The 15,193-nt window shown below is 44.4% G+C and overlaps 1 protein-coding gene across 2 annotated transcripts in view; it reads right to left on the reverse strand.

Moving 5' to 3' along the window:
- Positions 1–316: 316 nt before the first annotated feature.
- GSK3B (glycogen synthase kinase 3 beta) overlaps positions 317–15,193 on the reverse strand; it is a 152,676-nt gene continuing 137,799 nt past the window's right edge. For both annotated transcript variants that reach the window (XM_032997511.2, XM_032997512.2), the window contains 2 exons: positions 9,048–9,146; positions 317–1,955 (listed from right to left, as the gene is read on the reverse strand). In XM_032997511.2, coding sequence (XP_032853402.2) covers positions 1,888–1,955; positions 9,048–9,146 — 167 coding nt within the window. In that variant the 3' untranslated portion in view covers positions 317–1,887. The remainder of the gene's footprint in view (positions 1,956–9,047; positions 9,147–15,193) is intronic.

Here is a 15,193-nt window from a genome sequence, read left to right on the forward strand (position 1 = left end):
GCTTGCCTGGAGAGAGACAGGGAGAGCCAGCGAGATCCGCAGGTCCAGCAAGGGCTCGCTCGGCACCGAAGGCGACTCGGGCTGGGCTGGAGGAGGGCGAGGCCGGGGCGGGTGCCGACCCCGAGCCTGCCGGACCAGGTCAGGGGCCGCCCAGCACGCCCGTTCCCCAGGAATATTGCTTTGAGTTCAGGGAGAAAGGCGCGGGTGCAGGGAGGAAACCCGGACCCTGAACAGGCGGGCTAGAACAAGCATTCACCTCACGCGTCAGTCAGACTGCTTCAGGATCGTAGACAAAATAAAAAAAAAAAAAGCAGTGTTGTATCTATGTATACATGTATATATTTATATAATATATATACACACACACACTCATATATAGCCAGCTTTCCTACAAGTCAGCAGGTACAAAGTACTGTGGAGAGCACTCGGATGTGTATTTTATTAATATTCTACCAATGTAAAAACATAATGGCAACGTGGCAACACTCATCAATAAATAGAGATCAAAAAAAGAAAAAAAAAAGCAAGAGGTTAAAAAAGATGAAATTAAATACAAATTCTGGCTGTGGATTTAAAATCAGAACTATCGGAGGATGTGGCATCCTGCAAGTTAAAACTGCAGTTAGGAGAAAAAAAAAAAAAAAAAGAAAAAAAAATTACAAAATAAACCAGTAGACTGTTACAGTTCACATTATAAACCCTGGTGTCCTTTTCCTGTACGCGCCTTGGGAAAGGGAAGCCTGTTCAAATCGAGAGCTGGGGTGGGGAGGGGGGCGTGGGGGAAAAAAAAAAAAACCAAACCAACCCAACCACCCAAAAAAAAACCCCCCCGAGCTTTCACAGTGGCCACTTTCCAGAAAGTCCCTCCGCATCCCCAGCTGGCCCCGGCCCCCGGCCGAGGATTTTGTTCGCCCGCTCTTCTCTGGTGAAGCCGGGGCCGAGGGGCTGCGCCAGCAGAGCCAACCCCCCTGCTCGTGCGTGTGTGTGTGTGTGTGTTGTATTATATATCACCCACTCGGGCAAGGACTTTTCCCCGTAAGGAAGCTGCAGGTTTCTGCACTGCTAGCAATGGGTTGGGAAAAAATAAAAGGCTTTCCACCAGCGGTTTGAGCCTTGGACACACGGCAAACCCTCCCCTCCCACCCCACGGCAACCCGTTCTCCTACCACAGCGCCCGCACCGAGCCGGGGCAGTGCTTCAGACAACCTAGGAAAGGGAGTCGCTGACGAGGAACGCTGAGCTCTGTTGAATGACCCCTGCTAAGCTCCCAACCAAATTCAAGCTGTGCACTACATCAAAGTCCGAAACTTCACTTAAAAAGAAAATAAAAAAAAGAGGTTAAAAAAAAAAAAACAAAAAAAAAAAAAAAAAACAAAAAAACACGAACTTCAGCAGAGAATGAGGTTTGGGGTTTGGTTTTGTTTTGTTTTGTTTGTTTTTTTCCTTCTTTCTCTTGTGGGAGAGGGCATGAGGCAAGAGTCCTGGTTCTGAAGTACACAACAGCAAACTTCCAACATGAAGAGATTGTCGAGGGGAGAGACATTGGTGTGTTGTATTGCTCCGCTTTCCCTCCTCCCCCCACCTAGTCCCCTGCCCCGGACACCCTGCAGAGTGAGAATACAATGAAACTGGTTTGTATTTATAGATATTTTACAAGGTTAAATAAGAACAACAATAATAATAATAAAAAATTGAACACTAAAATGAACAGGTTGGTTGGTTTGTTGGTTGTTTTTTTTTTTTTTTTTTGTTTTGTTTGTTTTTTTTTGTTTTGTTTTGTTTTTTTTTTTCCTCTTTTTAATTTTCTTTCCAAATGTGACCAGTGTTGCTGAGCAAGACTCAAATTACTGGTGATTTTTCCTGTGCAGCTGGCTGCTTGGTACCGGTTCAGGTGGAGTTGGAGGCTGATGCTGTAGCTACACTATTGGTCTGAACTCGTTCTCCCGCATTAACATCTGCAAACGACAGGCAAGAGGAAGGGAAGAGAGAAAAAAAAACAACCAGTATTACCTCCAAAAATACAGACACATTTGGAACCGCAGCTACGACGCTGTCCGCACAGGGGAACCCACAACTCCCACCGAGACGCCGTTGGGTTAGGATGCTCTCCTGACTTCGGGGGGCGCAGATGGAACGGTTTGGCCTGGGGTGAGGGTGGGATGATGGTCTTGACGCGGGACAAAGGCAAACCTCCAGGGCCAAGGGAAACCTGCAGGCCCGGCGGCATGCGAAGGCCCGGCTGGGCCCTGGCAGGTTTTGGCGGGACGCGGCGCTGCCCGGTAAGTCGCCCACGTCACACTCCAGCAACTCCAGCTGCGAGACAAGGCGCACCAGCATCGCCAAAGCCAATGCACCGAGCACCCGCGGCCGCTACGAGGCTTTCATGTTGGTGATGAAGTTTCACACTGTTAGGCCTTTCTTGGGACAAAGCTGCCTGTTAATTGTGGGAACAAGCGCAGACAATGAACGTGACAAGCCTGCTGCCTTGGCAGAGACAGCCGGTGTGTCAATGTGTAATTCATGCATTTGTTGCCTCAGAAAACGTCTTTCAAGTCTGCTGCTTTATCCTGTGTTGCTCAACCGAAGTTGGACCTGCCACCCTCTGAACTGCCGAAGCAGATTAGCATCAAGGCCTGAAGCTAGTCAGGAGGTTTACAGAAGTGCACACAGATCAGGTAAGAGGATCAGGTCTCCAACACCTCCCCTTCTCTGGGAGGGACGGTGCTCCACAGAGACACAAGCCACAGGATCATAGGCACGTGGCAAAGTGCACGCCAAGGAAACACAGGGTTTGCAAAGAAATAGCAAAAGGAAATTCACTGTGTTTTCATAGGCTACGTGCTTCAGGCATCTTCTCTAAAAGATAATTGTTCTTAGTTTTATAAGAGTCGGTTAGGGGAGAAAAAAATAAAAAGGCACCGACTTCATCTGGAACCATTCTATGTAGTATCTAGTCAGCATGGGCTCAGAAAGGTAAGCGGATGAACAGTTAAACACATAAAATACTCAACACAATAAATACAGGATGGGAAAAAGGTATTAAGTGATGTTTCCTACAAGAGACCGTCATGCAATTCTCCCATTTAAGTAATGGTAACTGCAAAGCTATCAATACTGCAACGGGAAAAAAAAATATAAAGACTTATCTCAGTACAGAAGAGGGCAGACTGGGCAAAGAGTGCATTTGAAAAGACACAGGGAAAAGGGCTCATAAAAAAAGAACAGATTTACTGACCTCAGACTGAAGGACAGGATGACTAGCATAAATAACAGACATGACAAAATACAAGCGGTGGGTGGTGGGGTGCAGCAATACTTCTCCAGCACAGATGAGCTCGCGAGGCAGTGCAGCTGGGCAATGCCCCACAGTCACCTGCCAAGAAACCCCCCCCATCCTCTCCCGCCACACGGGCTGGGCCTGACCCGAGTTGGAAGTGACGCCAGGAGCAAAGGCCATGAAGTGAATGAGAGTCCAGAGGTGGGCAGCACTTGCTGAGCAACAAATTCACGTACACAGACAACAGCAACAAAAAAAAGAGGAAACCACACAAACAGCAGCATCCAGGAATACAAGGGCCAACTGGGAAGAGAGGATGATGCCTGCTTGAAAAGGAAATGCTGCGAGGAGTGTGTGGGAAGAAAGGGAAATCCTCCTGTGGGCAGAGGATGCCAGACTGCTCTGGGAGCTTCCCATTCCGTTTGCTTTCCTCCCAAATTAATTGCAACCCCTTTCTCATGAAGAAGCGACTACCACGATTAAAGAAAAGCTCATGCAGTTAAAGCACCAAGACAGTGTGACAGCAGTACCGATGTTATTTTGGAAAGCTAGCCCTGCACACGAGAGACGCCCTCCTACGTGGAGGATTTCCCTAAAGGAGCAATTCCCAAATCCCACACGCATGCAGACCCACAATGACCATGGAAATCAAGAGTGACCCAGCCAGACAGCTAATCTTTTCCACACTTCAAACTCTCACTGTGCCTGTTCTAGATTAATTTTCAGGTATGGATAAACTCCAGTTAATGCAACGTCTGCCATGCCTGATGGGAGCAGTCCAGCTGGAGTCTGTACTGTTGGCAGAGGATTTCTCTGTATGCGTGCAAAAAGTGCTTGTATATCATTTGCTGAAATGTGCCTTTTGATCTTCTTTTCCTGAAGACAGCAGAGGCCGAAATAGTTATCATTACATGGCTACCGAGCAGAGATAAAGAAAAAAAGAGGAGGGGATGGAGCTACTTCATGTAACATATGCTCCTTTTCTATCATCACTCTAACGGGGGAGTTCTTGAGAAATATATAGGCCACATGTTAAAGAGGAAATAAAGCAGGTGACACAGCCCAAGACCATTTACAGGGGGCTTTTCACAACAATATATACAAGTCAACCCAGGCTGGGACAGAGTGCAGTGCCCGCTCAAGGCTGTACTGGCTCGAAACCTGCAAGAAAATGCAGTATTTTGACATTCCAGCTTGTTCTTTGACTTTGCATTGACAGGGCAGTTGGGGAACAAAGAGGGCCTTGTTCCAGCATCTCTTTGCTGAAGTGCCAGAAAAGAGCACAACTGGAGTACGAGGGTCTCTGGACAATCGCTTACTTCTCCTCGCCATGAGAAATCAGTATCTGGGCATAAGAGAATAAAATCTAGGCCTCTGGCAATGCCCCTAAAACAGCTGCTCTGCAGAGCCGTGGCCTGTGCCCCCGTGGAAGCCGCTGCTGGGGAGCAAAGCTGGGAGCTGACACGCAGCTCTCTGGTACGGGGCAGATGACTACACAGCAGACTGTGGCTTGAGGTCAGGGCAGCCTCTTTGTCCTCAACCACCCACCTGAAACCTCGGACTGGGCTGGCAAAGAAACCACATCAGGGCTTAAGTGTCAGCCGCTTCCACGAGTTCTTCCAAACAGAGGGCAAAAGTGTCTCTCAGTGTAGAGCACTTCCTCCAGTTCAGCTTCTCCCTCTGAGGAACCCCTTGAACTTTCTTGGGGGGGTATGTGACACCCCTCAGAAACCTCCCGGAACGTAAAGATGGGGCTACAGTTCCGAGAAAGACAGACGCCAGCTCGGTCTGAGAAAGCCCATTAGCACTAATGACAGCATTAGCTGGATTTGGAACACTGGCAGACTGTCCTGCTCATCTGCAACGATACAAGACCAAAACTACCACCAGTCTGGGAGTCCTCATAGGGTAGCTGAGGAGACAAGTGGAAGAAGCAAAAACCATCAGTTTTTCCTATTATGCCTGTTATTTCCTATTATGCCTATTATTTCCTATTATGTAGAAATCCAGGGCTCAGAGCAAAACTGGTGACTCTGAAACATGCAAGTTTTACTCCTCTCACTGTCACGGACTCGTCCCTGCGCTGAGCTTGCAGAAGCCCGAGGAAATTGCTTGCCTCTCTTCTCCTGGCTGAGGAATTAGTTTTCCAAAATTCCTTCAATAGGGATACTGTAAATGCACTCACTACATCTTATTTTATGGAGCACTGTGGTCTTTTTCAACTGCCATACACTGGCAGGTAACACCAACTCTAATCTGTTTTGTTGCTGAAAGTTCAGGCACACCACCACATTTGGGATTACATGGGATCAGCACAGCGGGATGCCTCAGACGATGACCCCAGCATCCCTGCTGGCACAACTCCCCTGCAGATGGCAATTACACTCTTCCCATCTTAATGCTGACCTAACAGGGAGGTAACTACTGCTGCTGGCTGATCCGGGAAGAAAAAAAAAAAAATGTGTAATCACACAAGCAGATAAGCATTCGACTTGGTGTGCATGCTCTCCTCTCAGATGCTGTGGCTGAGCAGCCATGAAACCATCCTCCTCCTCCAGCCAGATCAAGGCAGTGTCCACACGAATAAAGATGCATGGGCATTTTTAATCAATGGCCAGGATAATTTAGATTCAGAAAGCTAGTACACCATTTCAAGCAGGGGCCAATAACTCTCATCTTCCTTTTCCTCCACTTTGCTTTAGACAGGCCACTAATGTCTCAGAGAATCTCTCACAAACGTTTAGGTAAATTTGCTCATGCCGATGCAGCAAGGCTTCATACTCCCAACTGCAAAGCCAGGTTCCATTAGTACAGTGAGTCCACCTTTATGCCTCAAAAGAAAAGGAAGTTTACAACAAATACATTTTTTTAACACTCAAAAGTTACCTAGAATAATTCCCCTGCATTTACGATCACAATCCCAGGATTACTGTTGGATTGGGCTGCTGAAATCACCACTGCAAATCATCAGTTAATAAAAATTACTCGGTTTGGATAACTTAAAAATGCAGATGTGTGTCATACTGGTTAGCACAAGGACTACTATTGTTGGCTTGATGAGACCTGCACTGTTAACATGCTATATTGAAAAGCTAATCTTTCTACCTCTTAATGCCACACCACTGCTAAGTCTCCCATCAAACACTACTTTACTAGACTTTGGACAGACAGATCTCATTTTTCCTGTTACTCTCTAACTAAGACCCTGCCTTGGTGCCTGACAAAAAGCAGTGCTTTATACCTTACCAAAAAGCTGAGATTCTGACATGGCTGGATACCAACATGACAGCTACGAAAATGGAGTAACTGTCGGCAAGCAGGTAATAACCACTCACCTGGGATTATCTACAGTGATGAACTAGTCCATTGCATTTCAATGTATGTGCACCTATGACTCGGGCTGTCAGAGCAGGCAACTCTGCTGAACATTAACAGCAGACACTTGAACCTCAATATCAGTTCTGCTTGCTAGAGGGAGACCCAAGTTACACACTAGTAATGTGAATTTCAGTTACGCATAACTTGTTTTGCCCTTTGAATCGCCTTGAGAGGTACATTTTGTTGCACCTTCATCACTCAAAAAAAGTAGTTTCTGAACTTGTATTGCTCAGTTACACAAGCAAACATTTTGCAGAAAAGTGTCCTGCCTGTCGAGATGCCCAAGGTAAGGTGGGAAAGTTGCTTCCCGTGCTTCTTTGGCAGTTACTGAAGACCTAGAAATTTACTGCTCTCGGATGTGCAGGAGGTGTTGGGAAAGAAGGGACCCCTTCTACCAAAATCTCTTGCTAAGTGTAGCAACAGCATGCAAAGCCCAACAGATTATCATAACCTCATACAGGACCTAATCCTAAAAATCACAATTGATGAAATTCCCACCGCCTCCTGTGAGAACCCTAGGTGAGTAGGAAACTACTAACCAGCTGTGCTGCAGAAACCCAAAGCTGCAAGTTGCCTAATAATGAACTTAATTACACAATTTCTTTCCAAGTTGCAAAGACATTTTTTCTGGTTTTTGAACTACAAATAAGAGGTCATATCCCAACTCGGTGCAGTGCTTACAGAGGGCTTAAAAATGTTGACATCAAGAAGGTGGGGTTGGTGGTGGGTTTTTTGCTTGCTTGTTTGATTTTTTGGTTGTTTGTCTGTTGGTTTTTTTTTTTTTTTTTTTTTTTTTTTTTTTTTTTTTTTTAATATTTCACACAGGATGCAGCCTAATGCATTTTCTCCCCACATGAACCCTTGGAAAGTCCTGGGTGAAAACAGATTTCTTAAACCCCATTAATTCCTCAAGACTTGTATGTATCTTGGCAGAGAACTCCTTAAAAGGCATGAAGGGGATGTTAAGGGAAACAGTATTTTTCAGAAGGGCTTAAAATAATTTTCCATGTTTGTATTTTGTAGTTTTTCAATCACTTTTACTATTTTATCTGCCTTTTTTTTTTTTCCTCACTTGTTGTTGAGCAACAGATGCACATAGAAAGGAAACGGAGAACATAACTATTTGCAAAATACTGCCAAGCGTATGAAACAAACATACTAAATTTGAAAATAGCAATTTTGCTTTCTCCTAAATTCAGAGCACATGAATTGTACAGGCTGCATCTACTGCTACTACATTTTCAGAGAGAAGCCTCATCTTTCAAACCTGGGTGAATCTGTTTGTACTGCAGTATGAAAATGATTTCTATACAGCACTGGCTACTGTGCATCAGATATCAGGTAACTCTCCGGCACATCAACCTGCAAATGCTTTCCTGCACGTTTCAAGAACACCTTTTTAACTAGGGCTTCTCCTTATCAGCTATCTTACACTGAGTAAGAGTCCTGCCCCTCAAAAGGGGGTCACAGCCCTTGTCCAATGGAGCTGACATGCACGCAGGACACGTATGGAAGCACACCCAATTTGCAGCCTGCCTTTGGCTGCCCCAGCCCCGAGACAGCCGCCTGGCGTGCCGACTCAGAGGAAGAGTGCCACGTACTGAATCACCTCTGCCACATCCTGCAGCACCTGGGATTTTCACTGGGAGTCTCCCAACTGGTATTACCCAGCTTTTAAGCTTTCACTGGAAACAGAATAAAATACGGAGTGGCTACAGGCCAACAGCGAGCTTTTAAAAGGTTTCTGACAGAAACTTGAGAGTGAGTGAGAGGGGCAAAAAAGTTCACTCAGTGCTGGCCAAAACCCAAAAGCATCTGCCTCGTGCCCAAAGATGACACAAGCAAACTTGGTAAGAAGCAACTGCAACTACTTCGATGAGGCAGTGAGCATGCTGACTGAACTCCCCGTTAGACTTTTAAGCGCTAATGCCTTTGGGGAAAAAATCCTCTCCATCCGTGTTCTGCGGAGGCCACATATACTGAGCTAGCTGTTTCTTCTCTTCCTAGGAACATGAGTTTGTGATGCCAAGTCAGTATTAATTTCAGACCGGCTGAATGCTCAGAAATTAGGTGCAAACCAATCCACGCGGACTGCTAAAAACCAGGTGAGCTAATGGTTTTGACTTATTAGAAGCCTGAGCGAGAAGGGCCAACAAACTAACCAGCTGAAGGCAGATCCGAAGTGCGTTGGGTTAGAATTTGGGTTGCTGACCACAGCTAGCACCCAAATGACCACCTGCCAAGACCGAGTTTCAGGTGTTGCTGGAATGAACCCTTCCTCCTCCCCGTTCACCCTTGAGGGCCGAGGTGGCTCACGGGCCTCAGCAGAGGGCAGGTGCCCAGGCAGGGGCAGCGAGGGTGGGGAGGGAGGCAGGCAGTTGTGCGTTCTCACCTGAGGCCGCTGTAGCATTTGTAGGGGTTGAAGCAGCTGCTTGGTTCCGGGCATGAGCAGGGATGAGGATCGAAGCCAGAGATGGGTTACTTGACAGTTCTGGAGGGGAGGTGGAACAAACAGAGTTAGCTCACTGTTCACAAAGAGCCCCTGCATGCAGGCTCAGCTCCTTGGGTTTCCCCCCCCAGTAACGGCAACCTTGGGCGAAACGCATGCCCTTACAGCCAAAGGTCGCGTTACGTTCTCTTTGCTGACCAGCGAGAGGAACCCGCAGCAATATTTGGCAAGGCAGTCTCCAGAGCAAAACTGTCAAAACTACAAGTAGTGGTGCAAGGGAATAAGTTCCTAGAGAAAGACAGCAGCTTGGGAGTTAGCAACGAACCAGCCAAGCCTGTTCCTTACCAATAATGCTGTTTCATTCTGAGGACTGGAAAGATTCCCTTCACAAACCCACTTGGAATCAGTCTCAAGGAGAAAGCTGATAAAAGTGGTGCTGCTTTGGGCACTGGTTCAGCAAGCAAGCAGCTGCAACAGTTACTCCAAGAGCTTCAGGGATTTAGGTCTTTGGCTCACTCAAGCATCACTTTCTCAAGGACCCAGGAACCCAAGACCAATCTCTCACAGAAGTCTCCTTGAGTGAGGCCAAGAAGAGGCGATATATCTCCTTTAAAAGCACAGGGAAAGGCAAAGGGAACTGGTCGTCTGGGCAATTTAAATGGACAACAAAATGATGCAACCATTCTTTCTGAAGACATTAACCAAGGAAAATAGTCATGTCTTTTTGGTTCCAAATCTAATATAGCTTCAGTGCGTATCAGAATGAGAAACAGGCATCTTACAGCCACAACTGTGGGAGGATTAAGGGCAACACATTGCCAACAAATGACAATCTTTTGGCACCCTTTCAAGAGAATCTAGTGCCTCACAGAAGGTGGGACTGAGCCGAGACAAGACACGTCCTATTTGTTTTAGAAACAGGAGTGACTGGCCGTCTCTTGAGAAAGCAACATCCGGTGAAAAGGATGTGAACAGTCACCTTATGGAAGGAGACTGATGACTTTTGAAGCTCCAGGAGGTCATCTGGAGGAGAAATGAGAATAGATGGCTTTTTACATAAGACCTCCAGATAGGAAGAGCTGTACAGAAACCCATCTGAATCATGCCGTGGATTCAGTGAGGGGGTTTTGTACACAGCCTTAAATTATTTGGGCTCATTTTTAAGAGCCTATTTATTTTCTTTAACGCAAACTTTAAATTTAGGGCCTAAATGGATCAGTAGTCTACTTGGCACTTTTTTTTTTTTTCCCCTCTATTAAGTTACATCAAGTTTCTTTACTGCTGGGAGGGCAAGATGCAGAAGACTTGTCTGCTTACAAGTTTCTTATTATTAAGCATTTTGAGACTGTGTTTCAGCACTTATGAACACAAGCTCCAGTCTAGAACCAAACAGAAGTTGCTATATTACCTGCAACCCATCCAGCCTATCCTATAATACTTCATTCAGGTCTAAGCAGAGCTACCTAGTCCTTCTAGAAAGCCTCAATACTTCACAGCATTTGTAAAAATACTAATCATCAAGTTCATGTGGGAATAATTCAGAATTCATATATTCGTAACAGAACTCTGAATTCCTAAGTCTGCATTTTCAATGGAAAAATAAAATGAAGAAACATCAATCCTCAAGTGTCAAAGCTGAACACCTGTGATAAACCTATACTTTAATACTATCTTGGGCATTAGCCATTCCATGCTAGAAAATGTTGTTCCTTTAGTATTTTTTCCAAAGCTATTTCTCACATCTGTTATTACTGGGAATCTGCTGTTTACCTCTTTTGAAAGTTGCTATCATCCCCCCATTATTTTCTGCTCATCACTGGCAGCAATATGGGGCTGTGATCCAAACAGAAGAAGAGCTAAAACGTCAAGGAAACCAAATGACATTTGCTACCTTCTGGTGCGAAGCGATGCCCCAAGGATGCAGCTATAGGCTGCCTGCATTGCTGTAGCCACAGAGCCAGCTGATCTGACAGGCCACCACCCTTGCTGGAACAAGACCCCAACCTCATTCCTCGCATACACTCATCTAATGCTGTCAGAACACCTCCTTTCACAGCACCGATTATGGCAAGTGCACTGGGTTTTATTGTTTTTAAGTCAAGTGCAACCATTTCTCTGAAGCTACCTGAACGAACTTGCATAGAGACTAGAAGACTGATCCTGTTCCCTTCTTCTCAAACCCCACGTTATCCCTCTTGGTATGAAGTTTCTTAAATTCAGCATGCTCTGAATGTCTTCATGCTTCACTTAGAGGAGCAGGTCATTTCAGACATGAAATAACCCAAGTGAATTGAACTCTTCTGGTTGAAGTTTAATAGCAGCTTTGCTTGAATTTTTGTTCTACTGTATTTTTGCAGCTATCCTGGTCTGTAAGGATGACAATACCAAGGAAAAAGCTTGACCTGGGTATCTGCAGTCTACGAAGTACTGAGAGCCTCTGTTCCCAGTGATTTCCAACACAGTATTTGGACAAGCTGTTGAACCGTAGCCTGCTTATCTAAATCAAACACGCCGTTCAAGGTTGGGTTAATTACAGCCAACACTGCTTCAAGAAGGTATTGTGATCAACTCAAGCCAAAGTTTTCAATACCACGGTGTGAACAGAGCAGCTCCTCCAATTCATTTATGAGACCCAACTCCCATTCACATCGGCTGGGAGAACACCTCTGGCTTTCTCCTCATCAAATCATGCTATTGGCAACCAGTTTACCTATCCAATGAGGAGCAGGAATGAAAATGTTCAGTCTTACTAGTACCTTCATTCACCTTCATTCCCCAAACACAAGAAAATGCTTGGTGTTGGGAAACAATGCAGCGTTCTTTTTCAGTATTGTTCTTTTTCAGTAGTATTACATTTGATGTATCAACACTCCCAGAATCCCCTGGAAAAGTTAGTCTTGTATCATGTTTGCTTTGTCACAGTAACAAACTTTCCACATAACTCAAGTTATTCCAGCAGTTTCTCTTCAACCTAAAAGAATGCTGGAAGCAGCATGAGTTTCATAATTTTCCTTTCTTCTGCCCTCCACATGCCCTGAGCAGAAATACTCTGTCTAAAAAAAACCCTAGATGACACTCAAATGGTCACACTAAGGATTTCTGGTCACACTGAAACAGTTTGGTTAGAAACAAAGGGGTTTATTTATATCTCTCTTTCTATCTATCTATCTATAAATAAATAAAAAAAAATATTTTTTTTAAGAAGATCACGAGCCAGGCTCATTAAAAAAAAAAACCAACCAAAAAACACAAAAACCAAAACCCAAAGAAACACCACAAAAAACCCCAAACCCCCACACTTTAGCAAAAAAAGTAGATTGTCATTGAGAAGTATGATAACCATTTGTAAGTGCTGAATCACAGAAGACTTTTACAATCTCTAATGGCCAACATGGAGTGACAGTAATGTTTGTGACCCAGCACAATCACCAACATATTACAGGAAGTTTAGGAAATGGTAGTCACTTCAGCTTGTTTGAAAAAACAGCTTCTAAGAGAAAAATTGCTGTCTTGCAGGTCTAATGGCTACTGAGCTGCAGCTCTGTGGCTAGAGGAGATACCTCCTTGGCCAAAATAATTTTTTCAAACCCCAATTAGCATATAACATTTGTTTGAATACTAAGAGAACCTTACAGGCAAGACATTAAGAATGACCAGGTAAAGTTCTCTTCCTCAGATCTCATCTTTACAATAAAGTAAGCACCTACATGTCCCATAACTACCGCTGGCAGCCAAAGACCACGATTTTTATCTTCCATATACTCTCACTGCCTTTTTTCCTAGACTATCTGAGCAGCATCAGGGCCCAGATCAGCAGATCTGGTATTACGCTCAGGCTCCTTCTGGAAATCAATCCAGCGCATTAATGGTCTGATTTGTGTTGTTATTTCTAACAGTTTTGCCTTCAAGCCTTCTGCATCTCCCTCCTCCTTACTTCGGGGGTTTCAGGGAACTGGATACAGCCAAATAAAACGCTACTTCTAAAACTTAATATTGTCTGTTGAAAACAAATGCCACTCAAAACAAAAGGATGTCTTCCATTACTTTTTAAATTACCACAGATGACTTGAGTCACCACCTGATTTCCAATGACCCGATCTATTTCCCAGTTGGGATTTCTGCTCTGGACTAGACGATTTGACAGGACCTTGTACAGTCTGGCTAAACAGCCAGGACTGCACAGCGGTCACAGGAGGAGCAAAAGCCTCTTGTGTATCTTGAGGTCATAAACAGGATTGATTCTACATGAGACTCAGGGCTGCCCATTTATTAATTACAATGATCTTAAAATCCCCACGCAAAGTAATGCATTTATTTAGTTATTTTTAAAAACTCTGATTGTTTTTTTGAGTTTGGCTGGTCACCTGCAACAGAGCTTATTTGGAAATGTGTTAATGACCAGCCTCTGTCCTGCCTGCCTTTTTCAGATGCTAAAACTGGCACCTGCCAAAGACAGAAACCTGCTTTTTTTGAATCTTAAGGAAATTACTTCACTGGAGCTGATTTCTCTTGCCATTCCCATGAGTCACTGTGCAAGGCCAGAGCACATCAGCTCCTAGGGATGGCAAAAGAGACTCTTTAAATTTGATTGAGCATTAGGGTAGCTTACCCAGCAGTTTCTACACTGCCTGGGGGGAAACCAGGGACACATTCCCACTACATACATTTATTTTTCCCCTAAGGATTTTAAAAAAGACTCACTATAGAACTTTCCAACCCTTTTTAAAATCCCTTGTTTTCATGTAGCAGACAGGCCTAATCTTAACATTTACAATTAATAAATACTTTCAAAAAGAACAGAGGTGAAGCTGTATTAAGATACTGGGATCAAAACTATCTTAGTTACTGAAGATGGCATTAAGAGTGGGAAGAAAATGCAATTCACAGGTACTGTAAGAAGGAAGGACCTGTAATACAACTACTAAATTCCTAACAACAGATGCAGAAATCAGCACAGAGGACAGTGACCTGGAAGCACAAGCTGTTTTCTTGAACACTTTAAGGTGTTCAGGCTTCGGCAATGTTTTGTATATTCAATATGTTTACCTTCTGCAAGGCAGCCACTCAAAACAAGTTAAAAAGTTTATTTCCAGGAAGCTTAAAATACTATTTTGTACAGACAGAAAACTTTTTGGCCCTTTCCCCCCCTGCCTGAGCATTTTTTTTTTTTTTTTTTTAAATAAAAGGGCTCCACATGTTGAAGGAGAGCGCTCTGGTTTCACATTTTGGCAGATGGGCACTGTATGCACTAGAGAGTTTGAAAAATTACACTGATGCTAACTGAGCCAAAAGGTGGTTTAGATTTTCTACAGAAAATGCACTCAGATCTATCCTTGCTCAAAGGGTGAGAACTGGCAGCTAATCACTTAAAAAAAAAAATGTGCTCCAAAATTAATTAGTAGCATATTTGTATGCCATGCTTCTCACATTTTCTGCCTTGGCAGGCAAAACTGTTCTAGGGGGGATAGGAGTTTTACATTTCTGACTTCTGTGGAAGAGAATACATGAATGGCTTGAAAATTCGATACCAGTCTTGGCTTCAAATAAAAAAGTTACTTGTCCGTCATTTTTACAGTTTCTAAATGACTGAGTCAATGTAACGCCAGACGAACTGTTCAGCACATAAAACTTGGACACTACAGCCTCTGTATTTATCTTGTATCCAGAACCAAACTGGGCAGCAACACTACAAACCTCTCTGCCAAACCTAATATGCATTACTCCTTGCTACGGTGTTTCAGGTATGAAGGAGCAGGATCATCTCCAAACTGATAACCTAATCTCCACAGTCCACTGGCTGTGATACTTCACACAACACCATCAGCTAGGTTGCAGACACTGAACTGCAAACGTAAGCCTTCGTGATGCAATTCGACAGGAACAACCCTCAGTACCCTGCATGAAATTTGAATTGAAAGCACCAGTCACCTGAAAATCCTGTAACCCATTTTTCCAAGTCCCCTTCCCCTCTTTTTGCAATGGTCAGCTGGTTATGCAACTGCTTAATAACCTTAGTTCTGCTCGGAGATTTTTGCTTTTGAGGGAGTGACATCTGCATTATAACAGACACTTTTCCCAGCGCTTCTTCC

This window comes from Tyto alba, unplaced genomic scaffold, assembly GCF_018691265.1.
Source record: "Tyto alba isolate M040663 unplaced genomic scaffold, T.alba_DEE_v4.0 Super-Scaffold_14, whole genome shotgun sequence".
Classification (NCBI taxonomy): domain Eukaryota; kingdom Metazoa; phylum Chordata; class Aves; order Strigiformes; family Tytonidae; genus Tyto; species Tyto alba.